We start from the raw sequence: 18,575 nt of genomic DNA on the forward strand, positions 1-18,575 counted from the left end.
GCGTTCGAGTCACTGTACGGCAAGAGTGACCGGAACTCAGCTGGTCACGCCGTCTTTCGGCGCAGCATTGTAGGATGGCCATACCAGTGCGGCAACTTGTTGGACACCACCTCGGTGCCATCCGGATCTCGGAGCGTTCGAGTCACTGTACCGCAAGAGTGACCGGAACTCAGCTGAACACGCCGTCTTTCGGCGCAGCATTGTAGGATGGCCACACCAGTGCAGCAATTTGCTGGACACCACCTTGGGCAATAGTGAAGCTGCAGCAGGTGCAAATAAGCTTCAGATAGTCTTACAAGCACTGCTCAGAACTCTCAACTATGGCACTCAACATCCAGGACTTGCCATTCGGATCTTGGCGCCTTGTGCTGGTTCCGACCTATTCACACATCGGTCCACTACTGACATCACCTCATAAGCCAACGGGGCACCCCACGCCGACTTTCGGCACAGCATTGTAGGATGGCCACACCAGTGCGGCAACTTGCTGGACACAACCTCGTTGCCATCCGGATCTCGGCGCGTTCGAGTCACTGTACCGCAAGAGTGACCGGAACTCAGCTGGACACGCCGTCTTTCGGCGCAGCATTGTAGGATGGCCACACCAGTGCGGCTATTTGCTGGACACCACCTCGGTGCCATCCGGATCTCGGCGCGTTGTGCTGCCTTCGGTCTATTCGCACATCGGTCCGCTACTGACGCCGCCTCACGTGCCAACGGATTTTCTACGCTTTTTGTAGCCCTATGCCGCATAACAGGTCATGTGACTTGTTTATAAAACTTTTCATTGGTTCATTTTACTTTTGGTTTCCTAAAGATGGAAGGCTTGGTCATATGACCTAAAAATAACACTTTTCATTGGTTTAGAACATTTTGTTTTCCCAAACGATGAAAGCCCCACCTTGTTTCTGGATGATTCAGACTGAAGCTGGCGTCAGCATGAGAGCACCACCATCTCGTGGCTCCGTCGTGGTCATTCCGCGAGCAATCATGGCAGCCGCTCCCCACCGGAAGCCTGCAGGAGTCGAGGGCCCCCAAGACTTTTGTAGAATCTTCACGGCTGAGGGGACGCTTTTCGAGAATGGAGCCCAAGCCCTAGCAGGCAAGCGTCCGAGTTCCAAGGTGTCCCAGGGCCATTTTAGTGGACCAGGCCCAAAACCGAAGAGCCGTCCGCCATTTTAAGAGTCATGTGGCAGCCGCCTATCGCTGCACTGCAAGAGTGGGAGCAACTCAACAACATGGTGAGCGAGACGCTGTAGCCGCAAGAGCGGGCGCAACTCAGCTGGATGGCTGCCACCTGGGGAGGCCCGTTCACGCCGCCTCCCCCACGCCCCCCCCCACCCCGGGCCGCCCCACGCCAATTTTCGGAGCAGCATTGTAGGATACCAAAACCAGTGCGGCAGTTTACTGGACATCACCTGGGTGCCATCAACATCTCAGCGCGTTCTGCTGCCTTGGGACTATTCGCACAACAGACCGCTACTGACAAGGCCTCCCTCCGCACCACCCTGGACGCCCCACGCTGTTTTTCTTTGCTGCATTGTAGGATCCCAAAAACCAGTGCGGCACCCAGGTGACATCACCTGGGTGCCGTCCAGAACTCAGCACGTTGTGCTGCCTTGGGACTATTCGCACAAAAGACAGCTTCTGACCATTGTTGCTTTTTTTTTGTGAAAAATGTTTAAATGTTTTTACAGTTTTTGTTCCGTTCGTTATATTTAAATGTTAATAAAGTTGTATAATCCTACTTAGTTGGAGTGTTATTTATTTTTTTAAAAACGGGTGAATGGGGCCTTGAATCGGGTTATTGTCATGTGTGGGCTTTGCAAGTGTACTGCTACAGGATCGGACATTTTAAACTCAAATGCACGTTCTTTTTCTTACCTTTCCGAAGCATGGAGCGCAATAGCAGGCAGAGAAAGGGTGATGCAACTATTGAACACTGCCTGGCCTGGAAGTTGCTGGCAGTGCCCCCCCCCCCCCGCCCGCTCCTGAAAGAGGACACACACACACCGCCGCCCCGAGTACTTCACAGATCTTTAAAAGACCATGCGCTTGTTCATGAGGCTTAAATGGTTTATCACCCCTTCTAGAACCCCTGCATCGACCCTCTGACGTTTCCTGGAAGAATTACCACGTAACACAATACCAAGCCTTGTCAGCTGAAACCCCCGAGGAATCGTGGGGCATATTATCAAGGGGGTTTATCTCCGCTTTTTTGGCTTTAAAAGCCAAGAAAGCGGAGATAAAATTATCTCCCTATTACCAAGCTGTCGCTAACACCAGTTAGTGACAGCTAAAAGGAGATAGCGACCATCTTGGGCCCCGCTTTGCATGTCAGTGATATTTATCACTAATGACATGCAAAGTGGGCGTGCCAAGATGTTAGCGACTGGACACAGTCCCTAACATCGCTATCTCCTATTACCAACTTTTGGAGATATTCGCGCTAAGCGCGAATATCTCCAAAAGCTAACACCTAACCTGAGCAGTTCTAAGCCATGTTATCCAATGGGAGGTGGATAACATGGCTAAGAGCATTTGCTCGATAATCCATGAATATCGCTGACTTTTCTGCGATATTCATGCATTGCGGCCGTTTTTTATCGCATTTGCGATAAACCTTGCTAATAGCAAGGTTTATCTGCGATAAAAATGCGATGTGCGGCGATAATTTTTGTCTCTAAACGAGTTAGAGACAAAAATTATCGCTAGTTGTTGGTAATATGCCCCCGGGTTTTTGCTTGCAGAGATCGGGAGGCGGGAGACTAGCACTGAAATCAGTAATCTCACGCCTGAATCGGGAGGGTTGGCATGTCTGGATTCTCTACAGCTGGGGCCATAAACCACATCCGCAGGGGTAGGTGATAGCCTGGGACCAGCCTGGCATCTAAAATGGCTGCCGTGCACGACAAAATTGTGGCATTGGAAAAAAGGCAAGATGGCGCAGACAATGTTTATCAATAAGGATTCATTTATAACAAAATATTTTATCGCAGTGACAAATTGGCGGTCAACACTTCCTGATTTCCATCGAATCGAACGTTAACAGACGTCACGCAGCAAAAAAAAAAAAAAGCTCACGCACAGCCGCTGGAAGAGATGTATCAACATATATGAGCCTCCTCAGCCATCCTCAGGAAACATAGGGGATTAGGATACGTCTCCCGCACCCCCTTATACCTAGTAATTTAATTAAAACGAAGCACAAAATGGCGAATTCCCGTTTCGCTACCAGTTTGCGGCCCAGTTCGCGGCCCGTGAAGCGCTTCTACCGTGAAAAATCATTTTTTTTTTATTTTCCCCACGGGACCCTTTAATAACCCCAACAACATTCCTAGGGGGTCAAGAGGGGTATACCTTGCCCCCTTTCATTAAATTCCCCCTTCGTTTTTCACCTCTTCTTCTCTCTCGATCCTACCGAGAGATAAGATGGCGGCCGCTCCGGACTGTTTAGAATGTTGACAGACACCAGAAAGCCAATCAGCTTTCTGCGCGCAAAGTTCCGTTTCGCGAAAAGTAAGCGAACCGGAGCGCAGTCCGGAGCGCTGTTACAGATATATATCTTGTTTTGAACGTTAATTTCTCAAACTACTGGAGCACATATATTGAGACCTAGTAAAGGCACATCGGGCTAACAGTCCCTACAATTTTGCCAAGTTTCGTGCAAATCCATTCAGCCGTTCGAGCTAAAAGTGAGTCCAACCGCCCTATGGAAATTAACATGGGAAAAATGCGTTTTGGGACCCCCCTTTTTTCTCGGCCCCCCCTCGACAAAACCCCCCCAAATTTTCAAGGGCTGCTCAGAAACAAAATGTGCCATTTTCCTGAAAATTTCAGCCGATTCCGTCCACAAACGCCAAAGTTATTAGACATAGGATTTATTCCCTATGGGATTTTTGAAAATTCTAACTATATATACCTACTGGCGATAGCCAGTAGGTAATATATATATATATATATATATATATATATAATCTCAAAGAATATATATCAGGGCGGAAGAAGCATATGCTAATCCCTGGCCGCATCTGAAGAGGTTTGTAAATTTACTATAGGCGTCATGCTGTACGCCGAATAAAGGAATGGTTTGGGTTGCGGCCATGAACACTCCTTTGAGTACCCACCCCTTTGGAGTCTGAGGGTATGTGGTGGCACAATGGACAAACTACAAACTGTGTGGTAACGACAGGACACGCCGCAGACCCGAGATTTGCCTGGCCATATATTTATGGACAACAACTTCGTATGGACATGCTATTTACTTAAAGAGCATGCACAAGCTTGTACCGGGATCACAGCGGCAGAGTGCGGGACACAGTAAGCTGCAACATCGCCCGGATTGAAGATCTTTGGCCAGCGTTGGGGTGAAGGGAGCGGACACCGCCCACTGGGGCAAGTACTTGCATATGGGTGTACTCCCTGTGTTTGTGCTTACCCAGCGAGTGCACGCCTGCGGTGCTCCAACCTATCACAGTGGGGCACAGTGCTTGAAAAGCAGGGCGAGAGAAGCATTTGCTAATCCCTGGCGGCATCTGAAGAAGTTTTTAAATAAAACGAAACGCGTCATGCTGTACTCCGAATAAAGGAATTATTGCAGCTCACCTGGGGTCCCGTGTGTGCTCTGTTGCCTCAGCGAAAGTGGGAGACGTGGAGTTGAGAGATATAGATAGATAGATTTTTATTTATTTATTTTTTTCACTTACAAAACCAAAGCTTACAGGGACATTCTAGTTAGGCTTAGATTTAACCCGTACAAAACCAGCAAAATTCAGCAGTTATAATTACCTGAGCTAACTACAACTTACACCCCTGCAATGTACTGCTTATGACCTCACATATTACATCACTCATGACATATCTATCTCTGTATTGTGCCTGCCTGGGGTTCTATTTTATGGCACTCTCCTTCGAAGTTACTTCTCTTCAGTTGGGCATTTTTCCCTGCAACTGCCAAGATGCATTATGACCAATTTGATGTGGAGAAGGACCAAAACCAGGATGACCTAGAAGGTTCTCTAGAGCAGGACTTAGTCGAAGCATGGACTCCAGTGTCCATCAGTTGATAAATGAGGCACTAGTTAGGGCTCTGGGCCCTATTGCACATTGCCTACGAGTTTACGCTTTCCAGCAGGTTTGGATCCAGGGCCTCCACCACCCCACAGTTGCAGATGAGGGCTGTCCACCATCCCAACAAGGCAAAGCAAGGGCCAAATCCATAAAGGGACAACATACAGCAGCCTTCAATAAACTAGCAGACGTACTTTCAGGGGACTATGATTACTGCGCTCCTCCAGCCAATGCCTCCACTTCTTCACAGAAATTGGGTGATTCAGACTATTCAGGTTCCAGTAGCTCAGATTATGAGTCGGAGCAATGTCCCAGCAAGCGGAAATGCATAACTCATCACTGTGAGGCCCAGAAATACCCTAAGGTGCTTAATTTTGAGCCAGGCGACATCATCCTCCCTCTCTCCACCAATTGGATTCACCCCTATGAGGTGGGTGATTATGTGCAGAGCCACATATGCCAAGGATTTGAGAAAGCGGGTAAGCCCAGACACCACTCGAATGCTCCGGAACAGACCTCCCCTGAAAAGTGACCAACACCCCTGAGGTTAACCCAACAATGGTCACTTCTTAAAAAATAATCAAAAGACCCCCAAGAAGAGACTAGACAGGGTGTGGTGCATCTGTCAGGACAAACTATTGGACGTCATAGGGCCTTTCACTAAGATTTTACAACCAAGCCAAAGATTCAGCCAGTCGATTGATCCTGATGTTTCAGTAGGTTGGGCCCAGAGGGCCATGTGTCAGCTAGTGAATGCGAACTGCGAAATCTCTACAGAGCGCAGGTGGCCCATACTCCTGAGAATGGACCCCATACTGAATGAGCTGGCATCTTCAGAAGCGGGACAGGTAGCTCAGGGCCTCCTGTTTGGGGCAACTTCTGTTAAAGAATGTACCAAGTTTGTAGTGAAATATAGTACGCTCCACAAACCCCATGGATTCCTCAAAGTATTCTGTCACCTTTTTGGCATGGTTGTACGTTTCTGGGCGCGTGAGTCCGGCCGAGGTTATGGTCATGTCCACAATGTGATTACTACCCATGAGGTAGGGGTGGTTGGCAAGAGTCCACCTATAACTTCACTTTCTGTCAATTGCCCATAGCGGAAGGAACTTCTCCAGAAGAAGGCAACACAGGGTGACCGGGTTCCTCTCAGGGTTCCGGATTTGCGGTTGAGAATTATTCCTCTCAGAAGTTACTTTGGTGGGCAGAACCTGTTTCTATGCAGTTGGCAAAGGTTGACTCAAGACTCCCGGTTCCTTGAACCAGTGCAGGGGTACAGGTTCGAGTTCTAGGACACCCCTTACCAGAGTTCCCCATCCATAGGGATGTATTATACCCCAATTAGAGCTGGATTTCATCACATCACAAATATAAACCCTCCTAGAGAAAGGGGCTATAGGTTGAATAACTCCTCATCCTTGCAGGTTTCTCAGCTCCCTCTTTCTTGTGGAGAGGAAGGTGCAGATCCTGTCTATTTTTAAATCTAAAAGATTTCAATGCCTGGAGTATGTCTGGCATTTCAAGATGGAAGACCTTCATCTTCTGCAGGACATCCTTCAAGAAGAAGACTGGATGGTGTGCTTAGACTGAAGACGCACACTTGACAGTTCCAATTTACTCCCCTCGTCGTTCTTTTCTACAGTTTCTGTGGCTCCAACAATGTTACGAGTTCAAAGTCCTTCCCTTTGTCCTGTCCTCTTCACCTTGGTGCTTCGCAATGAAAATAGGCCCATGGTCAAATCCTTTTGAGCGACTAGAGTGCGCTTGATCCTCTATCTGAATGATATTAACCTTGGACAGACTTACTGCACCTAGATTGGATGATCCAAGGACCTAGGTTTCATTATCAATGCCCAGAAGTCACTTATTATCACAACCCAGTGCATAGAGTTCCTGGGGGTTTCAGATAGACTTGATCTTGAAGGAGTTAGTCTTTCCTCCTCAGAAGGTCCAGAATATTGAGAAGGAATTGAGGTCTTCCCTGTGCAGCTTGTCAGTATCATTGAAATCGATAGCCCGGACCGTAGGCCTCTGGCCTCCGCAATTCAAGCTGTCTTCCACTACACTACAGAGCCCTTCAACAGCTCAGGATACAGCACCTTCGAAATGGCCTCAAATATTCGGACCAAGTCAGCTTGATGTCTGAGGCCATGACAGAAATGTCTTGGTGGTTGGATCACATTGAAGCCTGAAATGGCAGAGAGTTCTATATCTCTTCTCCGGAGATGATTATTGAGTCAGACGCCAGCCGGTTGGGCTGGGTGCGAGATGCGGTCCGATCCCCAATGGGGGGCGCCGGTCAGAGGCAGAGCTCAAACCATCGATTGGAACTCCTAGCGGGTTCCTTTGCAATAAGGAGTCTCTCCCTCGACAGACTGTTGCATTCTTTTGCGGATTGTTGCAGACCACATGCTGGTCTCTTCAGGGGAACCCGATATTGCATTTGGTACAGAACTAGGAGGGTGTGTTCCCATTATCTCCCCATACCCCTTGGCCCTATTGTGAGTCATTCATATACAAATTGCCTCCGAATATTTTGGTACAGAGAATCCAAAGTGGTTGACGGTTGTAGGGTGTCCTCATTATTTGCAGGAAGCCATTTCAGTGACTGAAGTTAAATCATTGTCTTCTGATCATGAGTTGGAGCCATGTCCCAGCAAGTGGAAACGCATAACTCATCACTGTGAGTTCCAGCAGCATTCGAGAAACTAGCAGACTTACGTTCAGGGGACTATAATTACTGCGCTCCTCCAGCCAATGCCTTGACTCCTTCACAGAAATTGGGTGATTCAGACTATTCAGGTTCCAGTAGCTCTACTTTTGCTGCGGGCGTCTTAGAAAGTTCTTTCAGGTGGAATTGTTTTACGTGGCGCTCAGGCTCAGCATTTTGGACAGTCTTTGAAGGAGGCTCAGTGCATTATTTGCTTACGGAGTTAGTTTTTGGTAGTCAGTCACTTAAAGGGGCATCCAGTGGAGAGAAAAAACAGTTCTGTTCCCAGGTCTGCATCCCTAGTCATCAACAGGCTTTCTAAATTGTTTGTTTCTCTGGTGACGTCAGCTGGGGGTTTGAGATGTATTGTGGCTTCATCCACTGATGGCCTTTTAAAGTTTAGCAAATCTAGCTAGCTAGAAGGTGAGTTTCAAAGGAAGCACTAATGGATGTATCCTTTCTCACCCAATCGGCATGCTTGGGTATACTGATGACCATCATAAGTTTGTTTTATATACTGCTTTATACCACGTTTTCTAGCAGTTTCAAAGCACTGTAAATATTCGGTGTGGTGAGGTCCGGTAAACCGAGTACCAATTGATGGTACTCAGTCTATAAGCCCAAGGGGGACTGATGCTTTTGGCCTTTGTCAGGTTGCAAACTGGGACCCGCAGGTATAACCAGATGACAGCAGTGAGTGTTTAAATCACTTAGCCGCCTTGCAGATTTTTAAGATGAGAACGAGTAATCACTCATCAACAGCTCCATATATGCCAGTGCAGACTTAGAAGTGACATATTAATTACACAGAATAGCGCTTTGGGCGCTGCTCCTTGTAGGCACTAAAGGAGAATGTCGGAGAGTGAACCTGTGAGAAGTTTCTACTACTCACTCTACTACTCTCTACTCACTCTTTACTACTCACTCTTTACTACTCACTCTTTACTACTCACTCTTTACTACTCACTCTTTACTACTCACTCTTTACTACTCACTCTTTACTACTCACTCTCTACTACTCACTTCCTACTACTCTACTCACTCCCTACTACTCACTCTCTACTACTCACTTTCTACTACTCTACTCACTCTACTCCTCTCTATTCCTCCCTCTCTGCTCCTCCCTCTCTGCTCCTCCCTCTCTGCTCCTCCCTCTCTGCTCCTCCCTCTCTGCTCCTCCCTCTCTGCTCCTCCCTCTCTGCTCCTCCCTCTCTGCTCCTCCCTCTCTGCTCCTCCCTCTCTGCTCCTCCCTCTCTGCTCCTCCCTCTCTACTCCTCCCTCTCTACTCCTCCCTCTCTACTCCTCCCTCTCTACTCCTCCCTCTCTACTCCTCCCTCCTCCTCCCTCTCTACTCCTCCCTCTCTACTACTCTCTCTCTACTACTCTCTCTACTACTCTCTCTCTACTACTCTCTCTCTACTACTCTCTCTCTACTACTCTCTCTACTACTCTCTCTCTCTACTACTCTCTCTACTACTCTCTCTCTACTACTCTCTCTCTATTACTCTCTACTACTCTCCTACCCTCTCTCTACTACTCTCTCTACTACTCTCTCTACTACTCTCTCTCTACTACTCTCTCTCTACTACTCTCTCTCTCTACTACTCTCTCTCTACTACTCTCTCTCTACTACTCTCTCTCTACTACTCTCTCTCTACTACTCTCTCTCTACTACTCTCTCTCTCTACTCACTCTCTCTACTACTCTCTCTCTCTACTCACTCTCTACTACTCACTCTCTACTACTCACTCTCTACTACTCTACTACTCGCTCTCTTCTACTCGCTCTCTACTACTCGTTCTCTACTACTCTACTCACTCTGCTCCCTCTCTTCTACTCTATCTCTACTACTCGCTCTCTACCTCTCTCTATGTATGTGTGTGTGTGTATATATAATATATATATATATACACACACATCTGCATATCTATGTAAATATGCATGCATACATATATGCTTACATATGCATGTTATGTACATGAAAGTTTGAAAAACACTAATAAAAGCAAAGCTAAAAAGCCACTTAAAGTAATTAACTTAAACGAGGGCGGGACCTATTGCATTTTCAATGCTTGTTCACTTTGTTCTAGACCTTCCTGATAGTTTAGAAAACAGTAAAAAGGATACCAGAGTATTAGTGACCGTCGTTTTCCATGCCTGATGTACACTGATGATATAATTTTCTTGAATTTAACCACCAAGGGTGTGAACAATAGGTTGGTCTCTGTACATCAGTTTGTTACTCTTCATTTCTTGGAAATTAATGTATCAAAAAGTAAGGTACAGATTTTTAAAGGTAGAAAAGTCAGGAAGGCCTGTAATTTTAGGGGTTTGGGTTTCAAAGAAGCTGGAGGTAGTAAAATCATACCCCTATTTGGAGAAAGTTATGACAGGCTGTATGATCGAAAAGGATTACATCAACTACTGCTCCTCCAAGGCCTCATCGCATGCCGATGTGCTAAGAGTCATTTATATCACTATGGGTTGGAGACACTTTCTGAAGTTGTTATATGTATATAAGGTGAAAGTTCCCCTGCTGCCAGTTACTGGAAGCCCAGCAGTATTGTTGCAGGGATTATGCACATATACAGAACTATGCGTAGGAAACCAGGACCTCTGTAGGTAGTGGAGTACCATCCTATCAACTCCGTACCCAAACTCCCAAAAACCGACTAGCAATAGTGTCTTATTCGTTCTCCGACTAACAGCGAAGCTACCAATGATTAGGCAACCCAGAACACAACACTCTCGACTCTCTCATGGATCGCGGGAGCAAGACAACTCTTTCGCTCACTCACTCATACTTGTCCACAATAAGAGTATTCAGAGTCACGGTATAGTTTAAAATATTTATTTTGACTAACTCACTCTATGGAACAGTACATTTGCCATTACTAGCAGCAAAATGCATAAAAACAATATTGTCAGCATTATCACAATTCCATAGAATACAAACAGAGATATCATTTTATAAAGACAGTGGAAAAGGACTACAGTGCCTAACCACCCTCCCCGTGATAAGATATAGTTTATTATAAAAAAGAACTCTGGGCTTTGTCAGTAGGCCCCCTACCTCAAGGCCTAGATGAAAGGTTTATATCTCCGGACAAGCACAGCTCTTCTCTCTGGAAAGGTCTCTCTCCAAGTGCATGTACAACATGCTACGCTTGCTATATTAAAACATACGACTTTCAATAGTGCATCTGTGTGTCATGTTATGTCTAGGTGCGAGGGACAGCCCAGAACAAAATAACCATGGGCATTGTTGATCGACCTTGTACATCGCATGCAGACTATACCTCGGAGCACAGCAGAGAACGCAAAAAGCAGACAGTTCTCATGTGAAAAGGGCACAAACAAAGTCTTGCAAAATAAAGGCATGTAGTGTCGTGCGCAAAAGCAGACTTGTGGCAGCGAAGCTCATGCTAACTTAGCAATGTCGACAATGAACCCACCACCCATACTACAGAATTTGTCATGGAATCTAAAGCATGGTCTTTGTTGTTTTTGGATTATTACATATGAATTTGCTTCCTCTAAATGTGTTATCAGTGATTTGGACTTACTCCAGAGACAAAGGGAAAGTGTGTAATTTGTGTGATATGAGTACTCTGGAATTTAATCATGTATTGCTGGTCTGCCCCGCAATGATCCTTCTGTGTAGTCACATCTTACGACCGTAGTGGTGGCGCAATAATTTCTCTTTTTCTCATAAAAAATGTGTATTTCCATAAAAGGTTTCACATTTGTGTAAACCTATATTAATGTAATTTATCATCTTGTTTTATATGGACCTCTTTTGCGTTCCAGTTCATGAATAAAAATGTAATTCTGATAGCAATATTCCAGATAGGAGCAATAGAACCAATTCCACCACATCAAAGGGGGCAAGGCTTATTCAAGAAATATGGAAGGCCTAGGCCAATATTTGAACCGCCGCTAACAACTACAGTGTGAAGAGCATCTCAAATGACAAGTCAAAAAGCCCAACAGGTGTTCACAAATTGTCTGGCAGTAGTGGCAGTGCACCTTTATCCCAATACCATTAATTTCATTGCACATCTGGAAGACTAGTTGGGAAGAAACAGCAGCCAACCGCAATTCCTCCCTCACTCAACCAACTATCTCTCTGTTCTATAAATCCCCAACAAAGGCAGCCTCTTTTGGGAGCCATACTCAGAACAATAACGGGCAAACCCTACCCCAACAATGAGTATGAAGGTATTTCAAAGTTCCCCTGCCTCTTTTCAAGATGTTGCATTTTCTGAAAGTGAGAAAGATCATGAGTTGCTGGGTAGATGGCGGCTTGCAGGGCAATAGTTCCAAATGCTCCCATGCACATGGATCTCTTGTACATGAATCTACTGCAAAAGTGTCTGTCCAGGCAATGGTCACACGTGACTGGCCAGTGGGTGGATCTAGTTTTCTTGGAGCCCAGTGTTACATACAGGAACAAGACAAACTTGTTGCTGGGCAGCTTGTTCCTTGACCCCCTTCTTCAAGTGTTAATTGCCATAGATGCCTCCCATACTGGGTAGGGTGCAAACTTGGGCCACTTCGCAATACAGAGCCAATGGTCTCCTCAACAACAAAATATACAAATCAAACTTCTGGAACGGATGGCAGTACAGTTGATGCTGTGAGGTTTCTACATGATGAGTCACAAGATGGTGCTCAGCTGCACAAACAACATGACCACCATGTATTACATCCAAAAAAAGGGGACACGTTGTCAATCCAACTATCACACTTAGTACAAATATCTGACATGGGGGATTAGCCATCGAATATTTCTACTAAAGGAGTATCTTTTAGAAGTAGACATTTGATTCTTACAAACTGTTAATCAGGGAGCATTAACAAACACACGAATGGAGGATGTGTGCAGAAGTACTTCAAAAATACTTATGCTGTTGAGGGGACACTTACAGTCAATCTTTTCACCTCACAAAAACCCCTAAAATCTCAAAACCTTGCCTCCAGTTACCCACACACCTGTAAATGGGCAAAGGTTTTATAGATGAACTGATCGGAGATATTTGCATAAGCTTTTCTTCCACTACCATAGATCATTTAGATTGGCTATGCCATCCAAGTCTTTTAACCCCTTCGCTGCGGCGGCTCTTCCGCCGCAGCGCTAAGGGGGTGGGGCAGTCGCGCGGCGGTCCCGTGCTTGTGACGGACCGCTCCGTCACGGCTCGCGGGTGAGCTGTGCTTGTGACGGAATGGTTCCGTCTCGAACGCGCCCGCTCAATGGAACGCGCCGCGCAGGCGCGAAATCAGAGGCGGGCCGTGACAGAACCGTTCCGTCACTAGCACAGCTCACCCGAGGCTTGTGGCGGAACGGTTCCGTCACAAGCATGCAAGGGGTTAAGGGATTGAATATTGTGATTTTGTATCTGAAGTCTTGGAGTTCTGGTACCTTCAAATTTCACAAGACTGCACTCTAATTCTTAAAGAAGCTTGTATACCTACAAGGGCTTGCAATGCGGCAAAAATGAAAAATACCTGCCAAGTACTGTTGTGTTTATCAAGCAGCTCTTGCAAGCTTCCGTACAAGACCTCATCCGTTACTTGTACCTGCAAAATGTAAACCTAGTGTACACCTCTAGGGTTCATCTGGAAGCTGCGGCAACACATAGCCAACACCAATCTATCTTTAAAATTCAAGTTGTTAAAGCGTTCATGGAGAGTCGAAAAAAGGTGATTCTCCAACAGCAACACCTGTACCATCATTAGCACTTCTGTTTAGTCTTTACTCTGCTCATGGGGCCACCTTTTGAGATGCTCCACTCATGTGCATTACAATTACTTTCAAAGTGCCTTTTCTCACCAGTCGCTTGCCAAAATAATGGGGGGGCAAAAGAATCGGACATTCTTGGGATAAACCTGCATTTTCTTCCTAAGGTTGTGTCTCGGTTGCATGTTAACCTAGGCCAATGGGCTTAAGTGATTCTGTGGAGGCAGTGCTTTATACTTTATTATGGAAGTGTCGGTCTCGACACACAATCTCATCTTCCGCATAATTTGCAGATTTTAAAAAAAAGTGTTTCTGGCCCAAATGGATCAAAACTTTACAAAAATGCCGCACAGTAGCGGGGTCCTTTTCGGTGCAGCAGGAGGTCCTTTTTCAGTTGCTGATTGCTGTATTTAGGTATTAAACTGATAGAAATACAGTGAAACCTTTGCCCATTCGGTTTTACATCGGTAAAAATATTAAAATGGAGAGTAATTTGTGTCAAATTGCACCACATAAATTGTCTTTTCTTGCAGCATAATTTAGTCAATCAGCCACTTAATCCTCCCCTGCAGCTTCATTCGACAAGTCCTGAATGTTAACCAAACCATTGACTTGAGAATTCCCAACCTCAATCAGTTGCAGAAAGGGCCTTATACAATTTAGACATCAAAAGTGCCCACGTGTACCACGCTGATCGTACGAAATCCATTAGGCAAATGAAGCAACTATTAATTGCATGTGTTAAGCTTCATTATGAAAAAACTATTTCCAAATTAGAGATTGCTGATAGTCACATGTGATGCATCCGAATACGTTACGCCCAACTAAATGCACATCATAGTCTGTGCCGAGGGCACATTGCACTAGCAAAAGGGACCCACCAAGGCTTTCCTTAGCCATGGCTCACAGTTAAGCACTCGCACGTTCACAAAACATTTCTTGCATGGGCTTGAATACCTACCAGAAGGCACAGGTTGGGCAAAACTGTCTTAATATTTTGTCCCATGCGTATTCTATTAGAGCTCGCAGACCACCACTTTAAGGAGGTGCACACTTTATTTCAGTCTACCCTTAACAATCCGTTTGCATTTTGTAATGATGTAGGTTCACATGCATCCTCCCACCTCCCTGGATGAGAATGTATACATAATGTTTGAACTAGCACGCCAGAACACATACTGTCCTGCTTGGCACCACTGCATATGCTTTCTCTCCCCTCTATGGGGAAAACTCAATCTAAGGTGTAGTCTGAAGTTTTGTGGGTTCCCGGGAGGTTTCTTAAATCGCTCTGAATTCGAAATACCTGCTTTGAACAAAAACAATATCCTATGTGCACATCCAACACTAGGTGGCAGGAGTGTGCAAAGTATATGAATCCAAAGCACTAGGAGCTGCAAACCAATAAGTAACGTTTTCATTTTGTGTAACTTTGTGGTGGTAGTTTTTTTTATCAAAATGATTAACATGCAAAAGAAAAATTAAACACGCACCACACTGTTTTGCAACCTTCTCAGTAAATAGTTTCAATACCAAATATCTCCCCCCCACAAACCAGACCAGACATGTATAAAATGCACTTGTAGTCATTTTCATATATTATGTTAGATTGCTGCAAGCAGTATATACCTTCATTTCACATATTTGGATATCTGCTCTTTATATTCATACATTAAGTTCACTTATCTTTAACACTACATTTGAGGTAAAAGCATGCATTCTGTTTAAATGTTTGTCTGGTCTTGCATTGTGAGACTCTCCATTCCATAAAAGCATATTTGCCTAACGGACGCTATTCTAGCTTAAATTGTATCAAAAGGAAAGAAACACTATCACTACTTCGTGATTTTTTTCTTTCAGTTACAGCTAAGCCCTATTAATCTTGATTGGTTGGAGGAGTTACGGGAAGATTGAGCAGAATGTGAAGTAATCCTTTTAAGACTCACTTTCTGTGTAATAATTCTGCATAGCGCTGCTTACCAAGCTATGCAGTGAGGTCTTTGATCTCTTCATTTCATTAAACTCTTGTACAGCTTCCCTTGATCCACCATCACTTAAAGGCGCAGCAAAGTGTAACGTTCTCTAATTGGCATTAGTGCTGGTTGAGTACCGCAGTAATTAGGGAAGGCCCGAAAAATTGTTCTCATCAGATTTAACTTTACCCATATTTCGGTGAGTTGGGTATGAGTCGAGTCAAAATTGCTTACATATTTATTCTGGGCTTCTTGAAGCTTGGGGTTGGCTAATTTGATGTGCGGTCACACGATACTTGGGGTGCCATGTACTATACAGCATGCTTGAAAATGAGTTCCAAGACACTGGTTAATGGATCTTTCTCGTGCTTGTCTTCTGCAGGATTCTTCATTCTGGGTGGAGTTTGTGTCTCGTATGGAAGTGCTTCCTACCTTGCCAATCTCGTGATGCTACGCCGGACCATGATGCTTTCTGCTTCTGCAGCCATGCTGAGCGGAGCTGCAGTGTTATCTTTGGGGCTGTTTTGGGTCTGTGCCATCTCTCTATACATCGGACGTTTGGAAGTGGAGATAGTGCGGGAGGACACCTGTGAAGATTGCAGAGACAAGAAAGATGGTGGAAGACCGGACAAATAGAGTTTTTAACAAGACTTTGCAGCGCATGAACGCTTTCTCCATCGCTCTCTTTTTGGCTAAAATTGTGGATTTATTGCAGTGTAAATACTCTCTCCTGAGAGGAATGGGTTGAGAATTTGGCTTTAAAGGGAAGGTTGCTTGACTGTAAATAGTAGCCGACACACATTTTGAATGTTGACGTTTATTTATTTGAATGTTGTCCCGAACAGCAGGTTGAATGATTAAACAATCACGTTTAGAGGAAACCTAAATCTTTGTCATTGAGCATTACTTGTATTTTATCATTTTTCAACCCCCTGAGCGGAAAAATTAGAATGTAGCATAGGGACGCTGGAAGCACCAGATGGATTGTTGTGGTGGTAAAAATGCCATTAAATAAGAGCTTTTCTCTTCCTACAACTGGTGTCTATCTCAACTTTTCAAATGTTTGACAGGACTGCCAAAAAGTGGATACTATTTCCATAGAGGGGAAAGTTCAATCTTCTATGCTGATTTTTTTTTATTTTTTTTTTTTATGCGTTTGGGCAGTAGACACCTTCTGTATAGTTATTGACTATTATTTAGCAGCTATGTTGCAGTTTATTTTAACGGAAAAAGAGAGGGTTTTTGTTAAACCTTCACATTCTGATTGTAAATGGATTTTGCTGTACATTTGTGATTGGAGGTTAACCTGTTTTTGAAGTACACACAACTGGCTTTAAAACTATTCTTCAAAGATTTTCTTGATTTTTTTCCAAAATTAAAAATGTTCTTGGCTCATTTTTCTTGATTATGTGGTGCAGTTTTCTCCAGCAAGGCCAGGATTTATATTTTGCTTTATAGGTCTCACCTGAGACCTTGCATGCCTGTCTATCGTGAGAAATGTTGTTCTCTTGCAGGGGGTCTCAAAGCCTGCCCATTGCTTACCATTGGTTGGCTTCGTCACTTTCATTTCCTTGCTTCTCTTTGGTCAGCATGTGCCAGATTCACTTCTTCTTGTGTGCTTGTTCCTACCCTGGAGCATGGCCCACAGACTGCTTCCATTTTGTTACCCAGTGTCTTTCCACTACTCGTGCACTTTCAGAGGTACTTTTTATTATTTTGAGCCTACTAGTCAGTGTATTCACTGTGTGTTTTGAGGCATGCAGATGCCCGCAATAAATGCTCCCCACAACAGACACTTTGCACCGCATCACGGATACTGTGCAACCTGGCTCAAACCTATGGGCAAAGCACTCTGTCACAAAAACAAGACCTATTGGCTTTGCCAATGACTGTTTTTTATTTTAGTTATAGCATTACATAAGAGTGCAAGTGTTTACAGGACATCTTCACTCTCCCCTCCTGCTCCGTGTTGCTGCTTGCCCCATCTTTGCTGCCCACTTTTCTCACCATTATCGTTACCCCACACCCCCAATGCATTCTTTCTTGCACCCCATCTCCCCTCACTTCCGTGTTATTGCTTTCCCAGCCCCCTCTTTCTTGTTTACCTCATCCCCTCCCACCAAGAAAAACAAGCACTGGGTCTCACCTTTGCAAGTCCTATTGGCTTTATCAATGTTGTCTTAAATATGCTGTACAGCCACATGTAGGCTGTGAAGCTTGACTGAAATAAAAAAAAAAACTGACGCGGCCAGCGTTAACTGTAAAAAAAGAATAATATATATATTCACTGAAAAAATATAGGTTTCAGGCACGTTATAGTTAGGAATTAGCATTTAAAAACCCTTCGAAATTCACTAAAAAAACCCATAGGTTTCAGGGGCGTTATAGTTAGCTGGACATTTCACTCGTACAAAACAATTGAAATTCCCCCGTTCTAGTCAGTTCAGCTAACTATACCTCGCACTCGCCGGCAATGCAGTGCTGATGACGTCACATATTACATCACTGATGACATCACTGATGACTTCTCAAATGACATCACTGATGACAGCATCCAGTAAATGTGTTTTTCTGAAAATTAAATATGTTTTATATATGTATATCTCAAGATCGATGGAAGAATAAATGGGTATATAAGTTTCTAAATATATGATTTAACTAAGTGTATCTTAGTGAATACATGGGTTAGTGAGTAATATTTAAATATATAAGTATCTGTATCAGTCCCTCACTATGTGTATAAGTGGCTGCATGGGTTGGTGAGTAGCCTACAGGAGTGTATATTGGTTATTAGTTGTTTTTTTTTTATATCAGTATGAGTGTCTGTATGCTTTGGTGGGGGTATTACGTAGTGCATGAATGAGTGACTCACTGTTTGTATGTGTTGAAGACCGCATGTGTGCAGGACTGTATGGGTGGATGAGTGTGAGTATGGGTGTGTTAGTGAGTGTATGGGTGTGTTAGTGAGTGTATGGGTGTGTTAGTGAGTGTATGGGTGTGTTAGTGAATGAATGACTGTCTCAATAGTGTCTTTATGAGTAACTACATATGTTTTAAACTAGTATATGTGAGTATTTGTGTATAT

At 44.6% G+C, this 18,575-nt stretch overlaps 1 protein-coding gene across 1 annotated transcript in view; it reads left to right on the forward strand.

The window, feature by feature from the left end:
• TMEM160 (transmembrane protein 160) overlaps window positions 1–16,887 on the forward strand; it is a 59,383-nt gene extending 42,496 nt beyond the window's left edge. Inside the window, exon 3 of the mRNA XM_086938468.1 lies at window positions 15,873–16,887. Within this exon, the coding sequence (XP_086794594.1) occupies window positions 15,873–16,126 (254 nt within the window). The 3' untranslated portion in view covers window positions 16,127–16,887. The remainder of the gene's footprint in view (window positions 1–15,872) is intronic.
• Window positions 16,888–18,575: the final 1,688 nt, after the last annotated feature.

The sequence above is a fragment of the Lissotriton vulgaris genome, chromosome 9 (genome assembly GCF_964263255.1).
Source record: "Lissotriton vulgaris chromosome 9, aLisVul1.2, whole genome shotgun sequence".
Lineage (NCBI taxonomy): Eukaryota > Metazoa > Chordata > Amphibia > Caudata > Salamandridae > Lissotriton > Lissotriton vulgaris.